Here is a 22410-nt window from a genome sequence, read left to right on the forward strand (position 1 = left end):
ATGCCAAGTAGTGTGAAAGAAACAATGTTTAGCTGGACTTTTAGAAGATGGGGAAAATATGCAGAACATGAAATGTTGCTCCTTTATCACTTATGTGGATGAAGTTTTTGATGAAGTAGAGAAGGATTTTGCACACTTGATGCTCATCCCTTATTTCTTTTTTGGTGCACTCACAAGGTCTTGTATATATGTATAGAACGGATTTATTCATAAAAAATCAAATATTTTTGTAAGGTTGTTTGCATTTGATATACTTCTTGTATATGGCTGTGTTATTGCCCTTCTTTTACACTTTGATTGGATGGTTGTTACGTATTGTTTCATAATGTATTGTATTGTATCGTATCGTACTGTAATGTCATAATAAATACAATGTTTGGATAGATTGTGTCATTCTCCGTCGTTACATAATGTCACACATCTATAATTTGAATGATAAACCTACCACCAGGAATGTAGGGCACAAGGTAGAGCTAATATGAAAAGGTAGGGTAAATGATAAAATAGAATTATTAAATAATAAGTAAAGATAAAATGAGAAGAAAATATTAAGGTAACGACGCAATCACACCAAATTGGTCATTACACAAAATGGGTCTTTTCGTTGCTACTTAACAATGGATTTAAACGATACGATACAATGAAATTTAAGTAACAATCAAAACAAACGTTATATTTAAACTAACAATACAACGGGTAACAACCATCCAAACAAAGTGTTACTGTTGAAATTTATTACTTTTTCCAAAAATGGAGTAGATACAACCTGTATTCTAAATTGAGCTTGTTTATGCTTTTGGTGTTATTGCACACTTCTCATTTACTAGAAGGGGTAGATGCAAGTCTAATTAGTATTAACTGCATGTCATTTTATCTAATTTGAGAGAATTAGATTGATGACTAAAGTCGGTTGTTTAAGGACTGACTGGTGTGTTTCTCTTACCCAAGCTGACAAGATAGTGGGAAATATGTTTTTTCCTGTGTGAGAAGTGAATTACAAAATATGTTAGGATAATGTTTGTATTTTATGTAGTTGTTCCAGGGGTTTGTTACTCATTAGCCTTCATTGGTAATTTGGTCAAATGAATTGATGGGTGTATTTGGTAGTTTTTTCAACATATTCGTCGCATTGGCTACCATTTATCCATTAGTGCCACCTCTAATTGTTTATGGGTTATTGGTCATCAGGCAATTAATTAGTAGTTAGATTATTCCGTTAAACCTGATCGTCTGTAGCCTTAATAGCACGTCCCATTGTGGAAAACTTGAGATTCTGTTGGTTTACATACCTAATTTGTGATAAATTAAGCAGGTTCCCTGGTGTATCAAATAAGTGATCTTTTGCTGGTTCACTGGTTGGTTCTGCCTAACAAAAAGAAATAGTAGATCGGTCCTTTGTATTTGTGGATTAATTTTGGTTTGACATTTTTATATGAATTTTGTTTGTCAATTTTCATTTAACGTGCGCTAGGAACAAATATAAACTCGAAGGGGACTGGTGATGAACCATCTGAAGATATTGAAGCAGCTGACAGTGATTTCAATGGTAACCGTTCTGTCTCAAGTCTGGATGCAGAAGGTTGCAGTGATGAGAGAATGCTGAGGTTGGGCAGCATGCCAAGTGTTACTTCAACAAGCAAAAGACGATATCCTGATAGAGAACCTAACAATCACATAGGTGGAAGTTTCTTGGAAGGCAGTTCATATAGAGGGACAGCTTTTCAAGAGATTTTCTCTGGACCTCCTTCCAATGTATATTTACAATCCATGTTTTTCTTTCTACCTTTTTGATTTTGAAAGACTTTGTTTAACCTACCGTTTCAATGGTGGAATATGTGCAGGATGAATCAGTTGGTGCAGTTTCTGATGTTGATGAAAACCCAAGTGAGGAATCGGCATCCTACTCATCTGCTACTCCAGAAAATCATGGTCTGTTCTTATTGCCTGCATCATTCTTTTACTCCAATATCACAACAATTCAATATTGTATGGTCTCCTTACTTAGCTTGTTGTATTTATTTCAGACATCTTAGATGGACCATTATCAAATCACCACTTTGACCACTGGGGAATGGTAATGAGAGCTACTCAATTTATGAACGCCTTCTTCATATTATGTGTAAATAATTTATAGCATTGAATACTCACTAACTCAATTTATGAAATCCTTCTTCATATTTTGTGTAAATAATTTATAGCATTGAATACTCTCTAAAGTCTAATCCATTGATGTTCCTTTTTGTAGGCTATGTAATGTTTTCTCTATTATTTGTTATGTTTTCTTTACTCATGTTTGCTCCTTTTCATAATGCTTTGATATGCATTATTTGGCAGAGGATCTTTTGAGGTAACAACATTTTTACCTCGACGTGGTATGGAGGTAGGGGTAAGGTTGTGTACACTGTACCCTCCTCAAACCCCACCTATGGGATTACATTGGGTCAATGTTGTCAAAGGTGTGCTTAAGCCTTGAAGTGAGACTAAAAGCACGTTGAGCACTTTGCCTCGCTTAATGTGTGCTTGCTTAAGTGTTGTTATCAAGGCTATAAAGCATACTTTTCCTTGCCAATGAGCCTCTTCTAAAAAGGCAACACTAAACAATTGATATTTTACTTTGTCGTAATTTTTTTCAATCTCTTATTTTCATATATTTGTCATTTATGCTTATAATTGTTAGTTTTAGGCTGAACATATATATTTGTATCTTTTGCCTCTTTGTGCCTTTTTTCATTATAGCCCACACTTTAATTACGCCTTTGCACTTAATTTCCAATAGACCTTAGAGTTTTTTTTTGCTCTTTTTACTTTTGTAACACTACACCGGGCATGTCGTTGTTGTTGAACACTCACTAATCCTTCTCAATTAGGGGTCGTTTGGTATTATGTACAAGAATAATGTTGAATAGACTGTATTGCTAATGCTGACATTAGTAATAACGATATTAATTATGCTTACATTAGTTATGCAGAGATTATTTCTTATGCATTGTTTGGTTTGGTGGACTAAAAATAACATGCATCGAGTATTTCTAAAAAAATTATATGTTTACAAAGATATCCTCCACAAATATAGTGAAAAAGATGTGGAAAAGGTTTTGAGGGCCAATTATATATCTTTTACCCATGCTAGTGCATGCATTAAAACCCCTTACATTGCTAATACCATGGTTTCCCATGTATTAGTTATACATAGCATAATACCATATAGAGTGTTAGTTATATATAGGTTGAAAAGGTGTACCAAACAAGGTATTAGTAATACATAGAGCAAACACGTGCATTATTTTTTCCAATGTATCCTATTAAACGAGCCCTTAGTGAGTGAATGATTTAAGGATCTACTGCTCTACAGTGGTTGGATTTAAGTGATGTCTCCTTTTTGTAGGCTCTATATCATTATTACATTTCGAAACAAACTGTATTTGCATTGATATTATGTTTTCAATGTGTAAAATATAAATGTTGAAAGTGATAATGATATGAAATCATGTGTAGTTGCAAAAAGTCGTGAGCGACTTCTGTACTTGTGGAAATATTAAAAACGCCATTCCCACACACTTCAAGTCCCATGCTGTACTTCTCACAACAGCTACTGTTCTATGTTATCGCATACACTTCATGTCCCATGCTATACTTCCCACAACATCTATTATTCTATGTTATCTCTTTTATCAATTTTAACTTTGAAAAAGAAAAATGATACCGTTATGAGCAATAGCACTACATGAAGAAGTAAAACATGAATATTAAAAGCTAGTAACACTGCAGTTGAAAAGCTGTTCTGTTGAATCTGTCCTAGTGGAATGTTTTGGCATCTGCAGGCTGGGTATATATCTATGAAAAATTCATATTGTAGGCTTCTACATTCAAGGATTTCTGCTTTTCTTTGGTCTGAAGTCTCTTTAAATTATTTGTTGGCCAACGGTAGTGGAACTCATTTGGAATTAAAATTAATTGATGGCCAATGGTAGTGGAACTCATCCGGAATTAAAATTAATTGATGGCCAACGATAGTGGAACTCATTTGGAATTAAAATTATTTGACGACTTGTGCAGTTTGTATCTTCCATATCATCCTTTATTTACCAATATTTTTTCTGTTTTGCAGTTTGAAAACAGCCCGATCGTTTTCTGTCCCGATTATCTCTATTATCAAGGAACATCCTACGTAGTGACAGATACTACAGTAACCTTTTCCAGTAATTGTGTTGAGGTCAAAGGCTCAACAATGAATGAGGATTCAGGAGCTTTTTGCATTCGCTTTGAAGTTGAAGACATATTCCAAATTCAACCACGTTTGTCAGGGAGGGTGAGTTTTATCATTGCACATTTTCGAGCAAGTGTTGTGTGATGCTTGCTGATGTCGTGGGGCTGATAAGTATCATTGTTTTGTTTTTAGTTTGACGTAGCTGTGTTTAAGATCCATGTAAATAAAAGATCAACAACACAAGGTGAAAATGCTCAAGAGACTTCTGGTACGCTGTTCTGCTGCTCATGCTCCTCTGGATGTATTCATTTTTCAGTTGAGCTCCAGTTATATCTGTAATTTTATGCTCTTCTTATTTTGAAGTTTTTTATTATTATGCTTAAGTGGGAATCAGTAATGGGGTGTTATGATTTTTGAATCCAGTTCACTCTTCACCCTCTCACTATATTTTTTTTAGTAATGAAAGTAACCATAAGAAACCAGTAAACTTTGAAAATGAATTGGAAATTTGTTTCTTGTTTAGAGTTTCTTGTATGTGAACCTCTTCACTTTTGGAGGTCTTAGGACCATGAGATGCTTATAACCTGCAAAAGCAATTTTCTCTAAATAATAAAGACCCTTCTAACCTTTTGTCTTAGTGAACCGTCTTAAGATCTAAGACTTTGACTTACTGTAGCTTTTCATTGGTCAAGGTTTGACTCTTTGCTGCTTGCCCGCTTCTACTTTTCGTGCTAAAATGTTATCAATTCTCCGAGGAACCATTAAATTTTTTTCAGTTGATAGCATGATAATGTGCTATGAGAGGGAGCACTCTTGTTGAACATGCAGAAGTTTGTTAATTAAGCTCTTTCTTAAAGGAAAAGAGAATAAGAACAAAGCTATGCAAACTATTAAGGAATTTAAATAATGTTTCACTGTTTGTAGAAACTCTCTGTCTTGGCAAATACAAAGGAATTAACATTTTGACAAGTTGTTTTCTCTTCATGTTTTTGTTCTTCTGTCCTTTGATGTAGGTTTCAATTATCGATTTGAGTACACACATTTTGGGCTTGGAGTAGCTACTTTGTGAATCATGATTTCCTTTCCTTTATGGTCTATTCCAAAAATCGACGCTTCGCAAATTTTTATATTTAGGAACTTTTAACTTTAAATGTCATATTTTACCCTTAATATCGCTCTTTAATAGACATAGAAATATCATAGCATGTTTTAGACCAGACATTCTAACAATACTTTTGGTATTTGGCAATAATCTTACTTTCTTCCTTCAACTCCTTGCTCAATCAAATGCAACCATATAAAATAACAGATGGAGGATTATTATCAAAATTTTAAAATGCAATTAAATGACATTTTTAAAGAAAAGTACCAAACCATACAAATTATTGGCTACAAACTGTAGATGAAATCATGTTTCCTTTTGCTTTCCAATAATGTAGACTTTATCGTGCTATGTTTTTAGACAAATTTACTATTCTTTCCTTCCTTTTGACGATACATGTCCTTATCTTGGGGAGGATCTGTGGATAGGGACTTCCCTCTCTCTGTTGTATATACACATATATGTTGCCTTTCTTGTCTATGTAATGCTTCAGTTTCGTCATTTTGTTTCTTAGAAAGTGATTTGGTTGCTTGAATTTACCATTTTATGTATGCAATGCTTCAGTCTTGTCATATTGTTTCTTATAAAGTGTTATGGTTCCTTGAACTTACACCTTTTCTGCATTCTTTGTGATACAACAACATATCCAGTATAGTCCCTTAGAGTGGGATTTGGGGAGAGTAAAGTGTATTTAGACCTTACCTCTACCTCAGAGGTAAGGTAGGGAGGTTGTTTTCGGTAGACCTCTGCTCAAGACAAAAACAATTTAGAAAAAAAATGAAACAACCTTTCGTAGCGGAATAGTACTACAACAATATTCCTATAATCGAACTACACAAAACAATAGATAGTAACATAAATCGAAGAACAAGAAACTACAAGAGTAGTACTACGTCCGTTAGTCAGGGCAACATGACAATACACTCCTACTTACTAGCATAGATACCCTCCAACCTATTGGACTTCTATTATAATTCGTCTTCTCCACACTTTTTACTTTCTAAGGTCATGCCCTCGTTAAATTGCAACTACTCCATGTTTTATCTAATCATATCTCCCCAATACTTTTTCGGTCTACCTCTGCCTCCCCTAAATCCATCCATAGCCAACCTCTCACATTTTGCACTAGGGCATTCATGCATCTTCTCATCACAATGTTGAACCATCTCAACCTCGTTTCTCGATTCTTGTCTTCCATTGAAGTCGATCCCACCTTGTCTCAGATATCCTCATTTTTAATCCTATCTCGTCTAAGTAAACCCACACATCCATCGCAACATTCTCATCTGCGCCACATTCATCTTTTGAATGTGAGAGTTCTTGACTGGCCAACATTCTGCTCTATAACATAGTTGGTCTAACCACCACTCTGTAAAACTTGCCTTTTAAGTTTAGGTGACACCTTCTTATTACACAAGACTCTGACTACGAGCCTCCATTCCATCCACCCTGCACCATTACATTGAGTGACATTCTTGTCAATCTTCCTATTTTCTTGGATAATAGATCCAAGATACCTGAAACTACCCCTCTTTTGGATAGCTTGTGTATCAAACCTCACTTCCACATTAGCTTCATGTGTCACATCACTGAAATTGCATTCCAAGTATTTAGTCTTGGTCCTGCTCAACCTGAACCCTTAAGATTTTAGGGTCTATCTCCTAACCTCTAGCTTAGCGTTAACTCCCTTGCGAGTTTCATCAATCAAAACTATGTCATCGGCAAATAACCTACAACATGACACCTCATCTTGAATTTGTCAGTGTCAATATATCCATCACCAAGACACATTTATTAAGATCAGTTTGTAGATTTATTAAGATCTCTGTAAGTATCTTCTTTTCTAGTTGTTTTTTTTTATCTAACAATTTTTGATGGTGTCCAGCATGTCCTTAATGCTGAGGAATACACATTTACCAGTTTCAAAAAAAAATATATCCATCACCAAGACAAATAAAAACAGGCTAAGGGTTGATCCCTGGTGCAACCCCATTAACACGGGAAAGTGTCGTGAGTCTCCTTCCATTGTCCTTACTCCGGTCTTGGCTCCATAGCACATGTCCGTAATCGACCTAGTGTACGTCACAAGTACATCTTTAGCCTCCAAACACCTCCATAGAACCTCCTTGAGGACTCTTTCATAAGCCTTTTCTAGGTCGATCAATACCATATGTACGTCTTACTTCCTCTCCCTATACTGCGCCACCAGTTTCCTTACGAGATGAATGGCTTTTGTAGTCTAGCGCCACGACATATATCCGAATTGGTTTACAGAAATAGTCATGATCCTCCATACCCTCATCTGCACCAGTTGTTGCAATTTTGAATGCCATCCTTGTTCTTGTACAATGGAATCATCGTACTCCATCTCCATGTTTCGGGCATCTACACCGTCTTGAAAACGACATTATACAACTCAGTCGTTTCTAGATCCTCTTCACAGAGAGGAAATATGTTCTTGTCCTTTCTAGATCCTCTTGATAATTTTAGGACCCTATTGGCTTGCATTATTCTTCCATTTTAAAAGTGAAGTTTCCTTCTGGAATTAAATCTGTAACAGTCTATAGAGAATGACAGGCTAAACACTTGTGATTTGCTTCGAGTTTGGAGAAAAATAAATGTTATTTCTCCTAACTAGTGCGTAATGTTTAAACAACTAGACATAGCAATGAGTGTAACACACACTAGATAGTGCACTGTTCTTTTGCAGAGGAAGTCCGAACATTACTTGCAATTATGGGAGAACCATATGTTCCTTTTGATGAATTTTGTGAATTTGTGGTTAGTGCAGAAGGTAAAGTTTGGTTGGAGCATGCTTAACTTGTAGTTCTGAGGTGAATTTGGATTGAGTGAAATACGAGAGTATTTGAAGTTAAAACTAGTCCAGTTTTGGTCTGGGCAGAACAATTTTCTTGGCATTGAAATAGTGCAAGGCAGAAAGATAGCGTCAAATGACACATTACCAGTTTCCCAAAAAAAAAAAGATAGCGTCAAATGACATCCAAAGTGAATTCTTGTTAGACTCTTATTTGTTTCAAAATTTCTGATGTTGCTTTTTAAGGGTATCTTGACCTCATTTACTGCTTGTTTCCTTGAAATCCCTATGTTGTTCTCTCCTCTGATAAATATGTCTTGCTTCTGTTAATGAATGCTGAAGTTCTTAATGTCAAAGGTATTGAGGAGGTGGAGTTTGCTGTTAATGATTTTGACTTGTCTGAGAAGTGTGAAGCAATTCAATCTTTGGATGTCTACAAGGCAGTATGGAACTACCAGTGAGTGCTTTCAATCACCATTTCTCACTTGTGCTATTGCTTTTGGTTGTAGAATTAATGTGGATATTTATCTTCTCTTTGTTTTTGCTAGTTTTTGTTGAATGAAGGATGGTTTTTTTCTGTTAAACTGGATGTTGAATTGTTATCTGTTCTAACAAGTGGGGCTAATTTTCCTTGGAGTAACATTTTCTCATTCTTTTATAGTTAGGGAAAATTACTGCTAGAGTATACCTGATATTTTTTTTTCAACTGCTAAAGATGTATGAATAGGCTCCAAAACATGCTGCTTACTATGGTCTAGAGTTTCTTCTAGACTGAAATGCCTGGTTTCCTATACCATTTTAAGCCATTTCTCAGCGGGCTGGTGTCTACCTTCTAATTTTATTGAAGTAATATTTTGATATTTTAAAGAGTCCCAGAAATGCTCACAATTGCTTATTATCAGACATGATGACAGTGTGCCTTACACATGCATGGACAGTAACATTGCTTTAAGTTTCATCAAGCCACTGTTTGCAATTAGTGGCCAAGAACTTTGGCTCTCTCTGATCTAATCTGAACTTGATTGATTCAGTGACACTCCTTTTCTGTTCTTATTCCATATGTGGACCTTGTACTTAAGCTCTTCTTTTATACATTATGTTGTAGTTGTGTTATTCTCCTCTTATCTTTGATCACCTGGTCTTGTAGCAATGAGAATGAAGAATGGAGGGAGAATTCACAAGGGGAAACATCAAATCAGCGACCTAAGAAATATTTTCCAAGGTTAGTGAAGCTGTTTGTTAGACTCTCTGCAGGTGGAGATTTAGATTTTGCTACTGCAAGGGTCTCTCTTTTTTTATTTGTATTAATAGGTGTCTTTTATATCCAATGTTTTTATTAGGGTAGAAAAATGTAGGGGTAGAGTCTTGTCTTACCTGTGAGGGTTTAGGCTTGTTTGTACCTGTCGTAGTACTAGTTGTACACTTGTAGTTCTTGCTTTTGGTGTCTATCTCCATTTGTTGTGTATTGTGTTTCGATTACCACAGTATTTTGTTGTTGTTATTGCTTCTTTTGTCGTCTTTACACTGCTTTTCTTATTAACTGCTATGCATTCTTCATTGTTTTCTTCTTCTATTACTTGGGTTTGACACACTTGAGCCAAGGCTCTTTCGGAAACAGCCTCTCTACCTTCACGAGGTAGTGGTAAGCTCTGCGTACACTCTACCCTCCTCAGACCCCACTTAGTGTGATTACACTGGGTATGTTGTTGTTGTATGAGATATGCTAATAAATGCCTCCATAAGTCCCAAGAGACTGTATTAAGAGGTTTGGATCGCATTTTACAACATGTGTTTAAGCATGAATTTCAAACCTTTTAAATTATACATTTAGAAATCATGTAAAATGTATCAGAAAATAGTTAACTTTCTCAAAAAAAAAAATGTATCAGAAATCAAATATTCTATTTGCTAAAAGTATCAAAAAGTCGTCAAAAAACTTGTACGTCAACAAAAATGTTGATTTTATAAAGCAATATTGTCATTCTTTTTTTGGACAAGAAATGAACTATATTTGGCGTATAAAATTCAAAATATATGAAAATACAACTTGCTAATTGTAACAAGAATATGAAGTAACATTAATTATATTTTTATCATTTAAATGTATGATTGAGATCTCTTAAAAGATTTGTGAATTAATGAATGCCTACATGTCTTAAATATTTCCACTAATAAAATCACTATATCGTAAACATGGCCCAAGGAGTGGAAATGAACTAAACATGGTAAGGGGGCGTTACCACTTAACATCAAGAACTGGCCCAAAGTGCAAGGGTCAGATTCACTGCACTTATGACTGTAGTGGGATGAGTTTGGCCTGACTCCTCTCCCAAAGAGATGAGGCTGGTCTACTGCTTCTTCCACTTTATTTTGCTGCACTTAGTTTTTCTTCCTTTTCTTGTCTCACCTTTTCTTTTTCTTTTTCTTTCCTCTTCTACTCTCACCTTTTTAAAAAAATTATACCGACTTTTTAGATGTAAGATAATAATTGTCTATAGTGCCGGTTTCTACAAGTAAGATAATAATCGTGAAATTAGAACTTAACGAAAGCCAAGATAGACATACCGATACAAGGGAGGATTTGCAAGAGAGAGAGGAACATATCTAGACTTTGAAGGGTCAAAAGGAAGAGAAAGAACAAAATTTTGAACCGTTCCTGAGCTGGATTTGACCAGAATTTAATGAAGAGGAGAGTTTTGAACCTTAAAACCATTCTTCCATGGGAAACTATTTAGGTTCATATAAAGATGGTGATACTGGACTGTGAGTTCTACCTTAATAGAGTTGTATCATTGTCAAGAGTAGGTCATTGGTGAAGATGATACATGCTGGTACATGGTTCGGACATATAAGAGGCATGTGGACATCATCCATGGTCTTAATTCAGTGGTAAGAGCACATCACATGACATGTGAGTTAGGCGCATGTCATGAGTTTGGACTCTACTGAAGACAAAGGCTTGGTATTTAGTGAAGAAACGTAGAGCGGTGGGCCAATTATCCACCGAGGTTTGAACCTTGTGCTAGTTTTGCCTTAGCATTCCTCAGTTTAACAAAAAAGGCACATTTTTTCACACATGTTGATACTGCTGACGGGGTTGGTGGTGGTGGATTATGTGTTTATATGGGTAGTGTGGTTCAAAAATCTTTGACTAAAGATGAATTGAAGATTTGGTTCTAGTATGTTCATCAGAGTTCTTTTTTTTTTGGATTCTTTTTTTATTTTTGGTGAATAGAAGAAAATGATATAGAGGGACTTAAGTAATAAAGGCTATAGAAAAGGGATACAAAAGGCTCTGATACCATATTGACAAAAATAGAGATGTGGAGAAAGAAGAGAAGATTTTGGAATGCCTAGATTGATCATTTTCTCAATCTGTTGGGGGTTTTAATAGTGTATACAGATGCTCTAAATTAGGAAATAATACACGATGATAGTAATAAATGTCCCTAATTGATATGCATGATATTTATTAAGTTAAATTTGCATAATTATAGAATATTGAAACCTATTCCATCGCATTGCGTTTATTTGTAAGGATTAAGGAATAGATTTTTTTGCTCTGCTCCTTGACATGTTCTCCCAGTTTGCGAGCTTAGCTATTTTTAAGCTGTGGTTGTTGTCTGTTGTGAGATTCAGGATGTCATGCCCTTTTTAATCCCTTTCAGTGTAATTTTTAGCTGGCCTCACTAGGAAAGTGGATTGAGAACAAATGACTTCTTGGTGCAAAAAAAAGAGACTTTTTGGCTTGTACAATTTGAATGACTTCTTGGTGCAAAAAGAAGGGACTTTTTGGTTGTACAATTTGGTCTTTCTGTTTTTAACTGTTAGGGGTAACTAGTTATATAAAACAAACAAAGATTTCTTTTTGAGTTTCTGATGCTGAAGAAATTTAAAATTTGCAGTTACAGTGAGCCGCTCGAAGAAGTTATTTATCCTAAAGGGGATCCTCATGCTATTTGCATTAGTAAGAGGGACTTCGATCTTCTGGCACCAGACACATTTGTCAATGATACAATTATTGATTTCTACATAATGTAAGTTCTTCGTTGCTATTACTTATTGTCACACCATCATATATTTTGTGGCCCAAAATGGAGAAACATTTATTCTGAAGCTTGTAACCATGCTTAGTGCATGCTTCATGCCTTTTCTTTTGTAGCCTCGAATTAAGAATGGAGGAGTATTTACTACTATTTCACTCTCCATCATGTTCTTTTATTAATCCTTATAATGATATGTATAGTGAAATTGCACACACGTATATATGGCTCACCTTTTTCCTCACAATTAGAACTTTTTTGTGAATAATACATGAGGACTGTTGATTTCTATATTCTCTCTCTTGACTTCTAATTTTTTTGGGTTTGCCTTATGTGCTACTATTCTCATTTAGTATGAATTGGAACTCAAATACTGACAGGTATTTAAAGAACAAAATTCCACCAGAAAAGAGGCAACGATACCATTTCTTTAACTGTTTCTTCTTTCGAAAGTTGGCTGATATGGATAAAGATCCGAACAGTGCATTAGATGGCCATGCTGCTTTTTTGCGTGTCCGTAAGTGGACAAGGAAAGTGAACTTATTTGATAAGGACTTTGTATTCATTCCAGTGAATTACAAGTAAGATACTTGAACTTCTGTTCTCTGTAGAGGTGATCTTTTTTCATTAGTCATAAGTAACTTATTTTCTATAATGACAGTTATCACTGGAGTCTGATCGTCATATGCCATCCTGGTGAAGTGGCTAACTTTACAGGCAAGTTCATCATATATCACTTGACTTCTGCATTTGTCTCACTGTTTTCCCTAAGAAATTGTTTCGTGTTTTTCAGATGATGATACTGCAGCGAGCTCAGTCAGAGTACCATGTATATTACACATGGACTCTTTTAGGGGAAGTCATGTGGGTCTCAAAAGTCTTCTTCAAAGGTAGAGTTCTTTATAGTACTATTTTCATGCGTAACATGCAAGAATAATTATCTAAACGGTGGGGTCAACAGGCAGTGATGCTTGAATTGTCACTGGTCATATCACTACCCAGCTGTATGGATGTTTTTCTAAACTAAACTTGTCTTCCCAGACAATAGATGATGCAAATTTTATATCTCGTCTTTAAAGAAGCAGTAAGTGGATGTGGGGTTGAGATTGTTCAAACACAGACAGTTGGGTTCTACTAAAATAGTTGTGTATTTATGTAATTCTTTTCTTTTGTTGCTTTGAAAATGGCAGGGACAATAGGGTACATTAGTCAGGTGTCTCCTTTTCCTCATTCTCTTAGTAATGAAATCTCCAAAGGTATCAATCAGCATTACCCAAAATATAAAAAAAAATTCATCGATTAATATTTCATATCACCTTTGTAGACATTCAATCACTTTTGTTCTGAAAATAGACTTTGGACCTGAGTCGATTGCTAAACTAGCTTAGGAGGTCAGGATTGTCCAATATTACACCCAGTTCAGTCCCTAAACCAATGTGTGATATTTCACATCACTTCGCACCAGGTTGAACATTTTTAATGTGAACAACATTACACGGGGCCACAACATTGAGTAAATCAAGAATAGTGATGTGTTTGGCTTTGATACCATGTTAATCCTCACATTACCCAAGCAGGTTGGAATTCTCTACCTGCTCGGTGTTATATTCAACCTCCATACGTCGTGTGCTCCACCTAAAGCCTACTCATTAAAATGTGCCGTCAATTTTTTTTTTCATCTAACAATATGAACAGTTTTTTACAAACCTTTCAGAATGGAAATCTCACTTCAGTCTCCATGCTGTCCACCCTGAACCAAAAAGGAGTTGGGGGAAGATGCACGTAATGTTAAAAAAATGCGCGTAAGATGTTTTATGTAAACAATCCATTGTTTCTATTGAAAAGGTGTATTGGTCGGGTTTACTTCCTTAGAGACTGAATGTTAGAAGTTAATGAGCCTTTAGCTGACAGAGAGCTACTAGAGGGTTGTATTGCACGGCCTCAATTTTCTATGCTGCAGAATTTTATGAGTTTTGTCATTTCCATCTTACTTTGCAGTTGCTTTCCTTTCTGTAGCATCAAATTGATTGAATTTGACTTTTTTATTTTCATCTTTTCCTAACAGCTACCTTTGCGAGGAGTGGAGAGAGAGGACAAAGGAAACGTCTGATGTTGTCTCTTCGAATTTTCAAAATTTGAGATTTCTCAGTCTTGAGGTACAACCTGAAGTTTCATTGTCCATTCCAACTGTTATACAAAAAGCTGTCTCATATGAGGAATTTGAATGTTCAGTATGAATAGATTTCAAGTTTATGAGATGATATTTTACTCTTTACCTTGACATTGCTTGTCTGTGCTGGAGTCATGGTCTCTAGTTGATTGTGATGCAAGTGGGCTGTTAAACTTGAGGTTGTCATCACCCTCAGGATTCCTTTATATGAATATTTTGATATACAGCTGGTAATGTCTCTAGTCTCTTAAAGGTGAAGGTTGTGAAAGACAAACTAGGTAGAACAGATAAATTTCACTGAGGGAGAATGGTATTAAGGTAAGTGTATGGGATGTATGACAGTTTATTGGAAAAGAGTCACCGTGAAGTTGAATTTTTATACTTAGTTCTGTTGTCGGTAATATCATTACAATAGTGTTCATTATCCAAACATGTTAAAGGCACAGGTTGAAAGAATTTGTTCCAAAGTTACATAGGATCCAGTCTTTTTCATTTGTGTATCTATGTTCTTTAACATAACTTGGGATAATAGTGTTACTTTTAAAAATTCAATGGAAGAGAATGACTTTGAGTCGTGGGGTAGGTGGGGGTCGGAATGGCCTGTGTAAGGGTCAGAACCATGCAATGCTCGTGAACAAGGGTCAGTTCGACTACATGCTTGGTCAGTTCTCCAATGAGTGCCAGTGACGAAGGTCATCTTCCTTTTGGGCATGCAGTTTTGTTTCTGGCAGCTCTAAATACAATGGGGAGGGAACAGGTAAGGCCCCTAGTGGTGTGGGTATGGACAATTCCTTAGTTTCTGAAGCTGCTGGGGGTTGATGGTTGCAACAAGGACAGTGTTATTCAGTCCCTGGGATTTATAGGAATGGAGGCTGAAGTCTTTGACCTCTTTACTTCAGATTGAGCAAGGATCAAGAGGTATTACTGATGGATCTTCTAGTAACATTATGGGTAGGGTGGGGGCAACTGACGATGACTCAAAAGGGGAGACAAAATAGTGGTGTATGAATAAAGGAATAAAAAGACAGGAAAGGGGAGGGAGAAGGTAGTAAGAGGGTGAAAGGTAAAGTAGCTGCTGCTTGATAGTAAGATCATTAGTTGGAATGTAAGAGGGTAGGGATTAGGGGGGGGGGGGGGGGGTATAACTATATACCAGCACGGAGAAATCATGTTACTTTGTGACGAAAGGAAGATGGAGAGTCTGGAAATGAAGAAAGCTGAGTTTATGTTAGTGGAGGGATTCAGAATCATTGGGGATTTGGGGGAGTTTATCTCCCTGTGGGGATGGGGTCAGAGGTGGCTTTTTGATAACTTGATTTTGTCCCCATTCTTAGACCTAATTGCATTTAGATAGTTATTCTTGTATTACTACTACTATGTAATAAATTTTCTGTTTTAGTTAGTGCATTGAACATGAACTGATTTAATGGATGATAAGATGGAGCAAAAATAACATGTAGAATTTGTTAAGAAAATAATCTACACTCCCTTTTCCAAATTATAAAAAATCACCATCTTCCTCATCAGATAGAACCCAATGTGATAACTTCCCTAACTTCGTTGAATGCACCTAATGTGACAGGCTCCTTAAATTGGAAATATTTCCTCACTCAATGCTTTCTGCAAATGGATAAATACTAGACTTCTTCGGACTAAAGATATAAATTATTACAAATTTGACTCAATTTGGACATACTTCAATTTGAGTACTGTGACCTCTTGGTTTCTATTATTCATTAGTCAAGTCTTCTATAATTTGGGACATAGGGTTCCAGTTGACAGAACCTGTGCCAAGCAATATTTTTGGATTGCAGTGTTGTAGACTCTTAGAGACATGAGCAATACTTGCTCTTTTTGCATAGGATGTGAGTCATGCTACCTGTATTTGGGCATGTTCAGTGTGAACTGTGAAGAGAAATCTGATGGTCATGGCAGGGGTTCTTGGAACCCCAGTTACTTGTTCATCTTCCAATTAACTGATAAAAGTTAAGGTTTTCTAATTTTTCTTCACTAAGAGATTGTTTGATTTTTTATGGTTAGCTTTCTTAGCTTGCATATGTTTGAGTGAGTATAACCATACTTACATTTTCTCTTCATCCATGGTAGCTTCCGCAACAGCAAAATCTATCGGACTGTGGCCTTTTTTTACTACACTATGTGGAGAGTTTTTTGGAGGAAGATCCTGCTGGTATCAATCCATACAGTATAAAGAACTACCACAATGAATTTGTAAGTGCAGTACTTGATTTGCACTTCAGTGTTATGTCTTCAAAGTTCTCAACCTGTGCTGCCTTTTATGATTTTGAATCACTTTGTATATGAATGGATGGAAGCGGCATTATTTTTTGATCTCCTCTATTCTGATTTGAAGCCTATCAGTTCAGAATCCATTAATCAGTATCATAGATGTGGAGTCAGAAATAGAAACCTTGCATAGTTTTGAGATCACTTGGAAGAATTTTATGTCTGATCTGCAGTAATGCCAGAAGAAAATACTGAGCTACTTTTACATCTCTGTTACCTTATTGGTATTCAATACATGTTCTGATTGTTTGCCAACTTTTTGATGCACAATTTGGCATTGACCAGTAACCTGTTCATGCAATTAATATTCGTTTTCTAGTGACCGGAAACTTGGCTTACCTGCGTTAACAAATAAATAATGTACTATTCCCTCGTACGGCTTCTTGGGAATCTGCTCATTACCTTTTTTCAGGCAATAGGTGCATTATCACCCTATGATTTTGAACAGCCATTTACCCCTTTTCTGATTCCTGTGACAAAACACGCTCAGAAATTCAATGAACCCTGTCTCCTAGTGGTTTTGAAGGACAGGATACCTATTTATCAAAAACCCCAAGGAGAGTAACTCCCCTCCAATTTCATTCTCAAAATTGGATACCTATTGTTTAGTCTAGAATTCTTCCTGGTTATGAAAGTCCATATCCTAAGATCTCGGATTGGTAGACTACATGACAAACGTAAAGAGAAGAAAAACGACATTTGATGCTTCAATGACCTTTGAGTCTGCATGTTGGGACGATCTGCAAAATTCTACTTCAAATCCTCATGAAATTTGTCTTGCTGCTGTATGTTTTCCTTTCTTCCCTTCTGCTGACATCATTCTTCTCAGTTCTCTTCGATTAATATTTTCCTATGATGTTTGTGTGTTTCTTTCTTGCATTCTTTATTTTTCCTCTTTTTCTGATTCTTGCTTGTGATTTATGGCTCTTATTTCTTTGAGAAAACTTTAGGTAGTTGAAGTTTCTCTACTTTATTTTGAATCCAGCTCAGCATAAACTGGTTTCAACCATATGAGCCTTCTGTAAAGCGAAGTGCAATTCAAAGACTGATCAGTAACCTCCTCCAGAATCTTTCTCTCGAAAAATCTCCCTCTTGTGTGAGTGATAGTTGCTATCCTGAAGGTGGTCTCAAGACAAGCAATGATGATGAAAATGCTTTAGAATTAGTATCTGATCAACTTGGTTCATCAAAGAGTTCAGACAATTTACCGCGTTCTCAAGCTATTGAGATAAACCCATTTCCTACTTCCTCTCTCAGGGGTGTTTGTGTTAATGATTCAGGCTTTGGTTTAAATGATTCTTTTGAGTCTGAATCTGATGAAGAACCTTTGCTTGACATGGGTTTTGGTCACGCAGCATCTTTTAACGAATTCAGGAGTTCATTACCGCCAATACAGGTATGCTGTTATTTGTTCTCAAGAAATACAGGTATGTTGATGTATCTGCAACTAGGTTCAATAGTTCTCAAATTGGTACACATAAACATGAAGATAAGAACTTATGGTAATATTGTAGTTCAGATCACGAAGATCACTATCATCCTATTTCCATTTACTTTTCCCTTTCCTTTTGGTTCCAAAGGAGAAAAGGGTGCTGTCTTCTAGGAGCAGTATATTGAAAATTTATGTAATAACATAAAGTTTGCTGGACACTCCATTTAGACTTAATTTCCTTTTGGCCAATTGGGAAGTTTTGACACTTGTTATGTACTAATGTTTTGTAAAATGCTTTCTAGAGGCACTTGTATCCATTTATTGAGTATTTGTGTACTCAGGGAGGGGAGGGAGTAGGGAGGAAACAACAAATCATTTTTGAACAGTCCAACCTGGCTACTTTTCTTAGGTTATGTGTCATAGTAGGAAGAATATTAATGTAGTTTAGGAATTATTTATTTTATTTTTAATTAAAAATAATAGGGTAAGAGAGGCAGGGGCGATAGTTTTGAACAAGTGCTGGGTGAGATTTATATTTGAAGCAAGTGTGTAGATTTTTTGCAAAGATATAGTCAGAGAGAATCAGATTTATGATGTTGTAACTAATTCCACTTTTGGAGGGAGTAATCTACGTTGCTTCTTGTTGACCTCTCCTTCTTGTTTAAACTCTTAATCATGCGTGGATATTAGCCAGTTGTCTTAGTTGGATCTCGAATCAACTGATTTTGGTTGTACCAGTTCACTTTGCCAAGGGTTTTGATTCTGTTTATATGCATTTATTTGCCGTAAATTGAATAGGTTTTCTTGTGTTTAAACTCTGCTAGAAGTCACTGAGTTGTTGATGACCTTAACCAGGAAGAGATGGAAGCTGGAGATCATCTTGCGTACACAGCAACTGACACAGACCTTTTGCATCTGGGTGGGAATGGATCTGAACCCTGTGCATTTTCATATTCACCTGGGTCTCTTGCTGCAGGAACTTCCTGGATCCCAGATGTGTCAGTTGTCCAAGATGTGGACGAGGAATTGGACTCATCACCAACTACTTCAGTCCGTGACACGGAGAAACAATTAGAAGTTGAGGTTGTAGAACTGTGCAAAGTAGATCAAAATATGAGTTCAGATGAGAAAATAGATCGTCCAAAGTCAAGTATTGACTGTTTTGTTGATGGAGATGCCACTCGTGGCGAGTTGCTGGACATCACTTTGGCACAATCCTCGATTGAGACTCGTGATAACAGTGGTACTGGTCCTGTCATCTCCGGTCAGGAGAACCCATATGATATCCATGGAAATGTCAACCTTGCATGTAAAAGCTTGTTGCTCATTGGTAATGGTTCTGGCTCTGAAGCAGATCCTGAACACAACGTGAAAAGGAGGCGGCTTACACCCTTGGATGATGAGGATGTAGCATTTAGAAGTAGTGTGACGCATGATCTGCATTTGTAGATTTGATGACCTATGGGAGTCTTATCTAGCATTCTTTGCTCTCATGGTCTAGGAATACAAGAGTATCATTTGTTAGCTGCATACCCCATCCTGTGAATAGATTTTCAGTGGGTTGTCTGTACACCCGACATCTTAATTTTTGTAAATGCTCTTAATCGGGGTTTTAGTTGCATCCATTTAGGGATTCTTTGGACTAATCATGATTGAGGTCTTGTTTTAGTTTCTCATCTCTGTGGTGCCTAACGTATATTCAGTTGTTTATGTAGAGATGTCCATTTTAGACTGCTTTATTTGCAAGGGTTCTATGGTAGGCTGAGTTTGTAACAAATGATCCCTAAGATTTCACAAGTTAGTTGGAACAGGATCAGTTTTTTTCCTTCTAATCGGAGAAGATCACTAGAGGGCAAGACCTGTAGTGAACCTTGTCGAAAAGTTGTACTGTTTGATCACATTTTTGATACAACACCTAGAAAAATTACTTATGGAAAATTAACCAACCCTGGAATGAGTAACAAATTTCAGGTCACAATGAGAAACATGTGATGCCCCTTTCTCTATTTTGCTACGCTTGGAGTTGAAAATAAAATGGTTTAACTATAAACTTTTAGCTTTATAATTAATTTCATATTGATTTGTTGTTTACTTATATCAACTGGTTTGTTTAGAGTCTCTCGAGATCCTATTCACCATGTTACGTCTAGGAGATAGTTCTAGACAGTTTGGATTGTGATAGAATATTATCAGATGAGATCTCCAAAGTGCGCACATCAATTTTATCCGACATAGACTTTTGTAGTCATAAAGGCTAATCACTAATGATGAATAATATTCTTCTTTAGAACAAAACATCAGATAAGACTCAACAAGAGTTTAAGATATTAACTAATCTTAATAGAAGAAATCAATATTTGTTGATTGGTTTGATAAAACCTTTTCAAGACTCATCAAACATAAAAACTTATAAGAGGATAATTGGTCATCACATTGCCTTGACGAATTATTTATGAAAAAATTAACTATTTGCTAGACATGAGTTATAGATTAACATTATAACAGATATTACTCAATATATAACAGTCAGGGTATAGTGTAGAAATGGGAGAGAAAAGGTATTGATCATTATGGTTTATGTAACTTGTAATATTAAATATAAGAAATGATTTGTGAAAATCTTTAAGCAAAGTAGACAAAATAGATTGTCATTCAAGTGTCTTAAGATTATTCGTTTGCAAGTGGGTGAGTGACAAATTATATACTAGGATTATTGTGTCTTGTATCCTTTCAAGTAAATAAGTGAATAAATAAGTCTTGAAGACATTTTTAACACGTGATAAAGATTGATAGGTTGTTTATTATTTGTAAATAATTCGATTTTGTAAAGTTTTGTACCATATGAAGGTAAGTTGTAAAGTCTCAACAATTGAAACAATATAAAAAATGTATCATGCTTTTATTGATAAAGTACACGCGTATAATACCACAGTGTTTAGGTATACCGTATAGAGGATAAGTGAGAAAGAGAGGAACCATGTGAATTTTATGGGGGTGTGTGAGAGAGATAGTGATAAAAATGGATAGGATATAACTACTTTTTAGCGGTAAAAAAACCTTTTAGAAGACACGTAATATTTTTTTTGTTTATTGGAAATCGAAAAAATAAATATAAAAATAGAACCTAAACACATACAATACTTATTTTTTAGTTTAAGGTATTACTAATGAATTTATCCGCGCGAATATTATTTTACTTAGAGTCGAGACTTGTTTTTCTTGCTAAACAAAATAATTATAGAAAAAAAATCTTAACACTAAGTTAACACCAGAGAAATCAATCAATTTTTTAAATCCTTAGGATATAATAATGGCATAGTATTTAAAAAATTACAAATTAAAATTATCAAACCAAAGTTTTTAATAAAGTATTATGCTCGCTCCTATTTAACATCAATTCAAACATAATGTCAGTTATGAAAGAAATTCATTATTATTATTAAAAATAAATCAAAAAACTAAATGAAATATATAAAGTATTCATGATTTTTTAATCAAAATCCATACGCATTAAGAAATAGTAAATAACCTTATTTTGATAACCCATAATAATCATATACAAAATCTTATAATTGACGATTATTTTCTCCGCCCACTTTTAATTGTCATTGGTTTCCTTTTTTAGAGTCAAACTATAAGAACTTTGACAAACATTTTACGATGTATTTTTTTTATCAAATTGATATGCAAAAAAATGCAATTTATAGTACTTTTCGTATCATTTTTGAATATCTGAATTTTTTATTTAAACTATCAAATTAATGTAATCTAATTTAACTTTGAAAATTAGTCAAATTAACTTTTGAAAAGAGGAACATGACAATTAAAAGTAGACGGAATGAGTAATTAAAATTCATCCGAAGAAGGTCCTATATTTCCATAAAACATTAATGATTTTAGTAATTTCAAATGGTTATAATTGTCATCGAAAAATAAAATTTTCAATCTAAATAACTTAGGGAGAGAATACATTTAATTTTCAAATTCAAATATTTCAAGTTTTAATTATTCACATTTAATTTAGGTTCGTATATAAATTTTCATCACTTAAGAGTTTTGTATACTTTTAAAGACAGTAAACAAAAAATAACAATTTGAGAAAAAATGTATACTTTTTATATATATTTCTAACAAACATGATTTTCTTTGTATATTTATTATAAATCAATCTAAATTACATTTTCCTCACCTTTTTTCTCCTACCCGTACCTTTTTCAAATATATATATTTTTAACTTCTTCTTAATAATAAATGAAGATAATTTTATCAAGTTTCAACATATATATAATATAAGAAAATAAAACAAAAGCCCCAATTTTTTTCTCATCCAGCCCAGC

The 22410-nt window shown here is 35.1% G+C and overlaps 1 protein-coding gene across 4 annotated transcripts in view; it reads left to right on the top strand.

The window, feature by feature from the left end:
- LOC125843780 (probable ubiquitin-like-specific protease 2B) overlaps positions 1 to 22410 on the top strand; it is a 36509-nt gene that overhangs the window by 5649 nt on the left and 8450 nt on the right. Inside the window, exons 2-16 of one of the 4 annotated variants that reach the window (XM_049522978.1) lie at positions 1463 to 1752; positions 1842 to 1929; positions 2025 to 2074; positions 4109 to 4309; positions 4400 to 4475; positions 8467 to 8581; positions 9272 to 9346; positions 12030 to 12161; positions 12548 to 12748; positions 12829 to 12884; positions 12961 to 13057; positions 14233 to 14323; positions 16444 to 16566; positions 17627 to 18037; positions 18929 to 19749. In XM_049522978.1, the coding sequence (XP_049378935.1) occupies positions 1463 to 1752; positions 1842 to 1929; positions 2025 to 2074; positions 4109 to 4309; positions 4400 to 4475; positions 8467 to 8581; positions 9272 to 9346; positions 12030 to 12161; positions 12548 to 12748; positions 12829 to 12884; positions 12961 to 13057; positions 14233 to 14323; positions 16444 to 16566; positions 17627 to 18037; positions 18929 to 19522 (2600 nt within the window). In that variant the 3' untranslated portion in view covers positions 19523 to 19749. Of the gene's footprint in view, positions 1 to 1462; positions 1753 to 1841; positions 1930 to 2024; positions 2075 to 4108; positions 4310 to 4399; positions 4476 to 8466; positions 8582 to 9271; positions 9347 to 12029; positions 12162 to 12547; positions 12749 to 12828; positions 12885 to 12960; positions 13058 to 14232; positions 14324 to 16443; positions 16567 to 17626; positions 18038 to 18928; positions 19750 to 22410 lie in introns of those variants that run through there. The other 3 variants (XM_049522979.1, XM_049522980.1, XM_049522981.1) reach the window with 3 other exon arrangements.

This window comes from Solanum stenotomum, chromosome 11 (genome assembly GCF_019186545.1).
Source record: "Solanum stenotomum isolate F172 chromosome 11, ASM1918654v1, whole genome shotgun sequence".
NCBI lineage: Eukaryota > Viridiplantae > Streptophyta > Magnoliopsida > Solanales > Solanaceae > Solanum > Solanum stenotomum.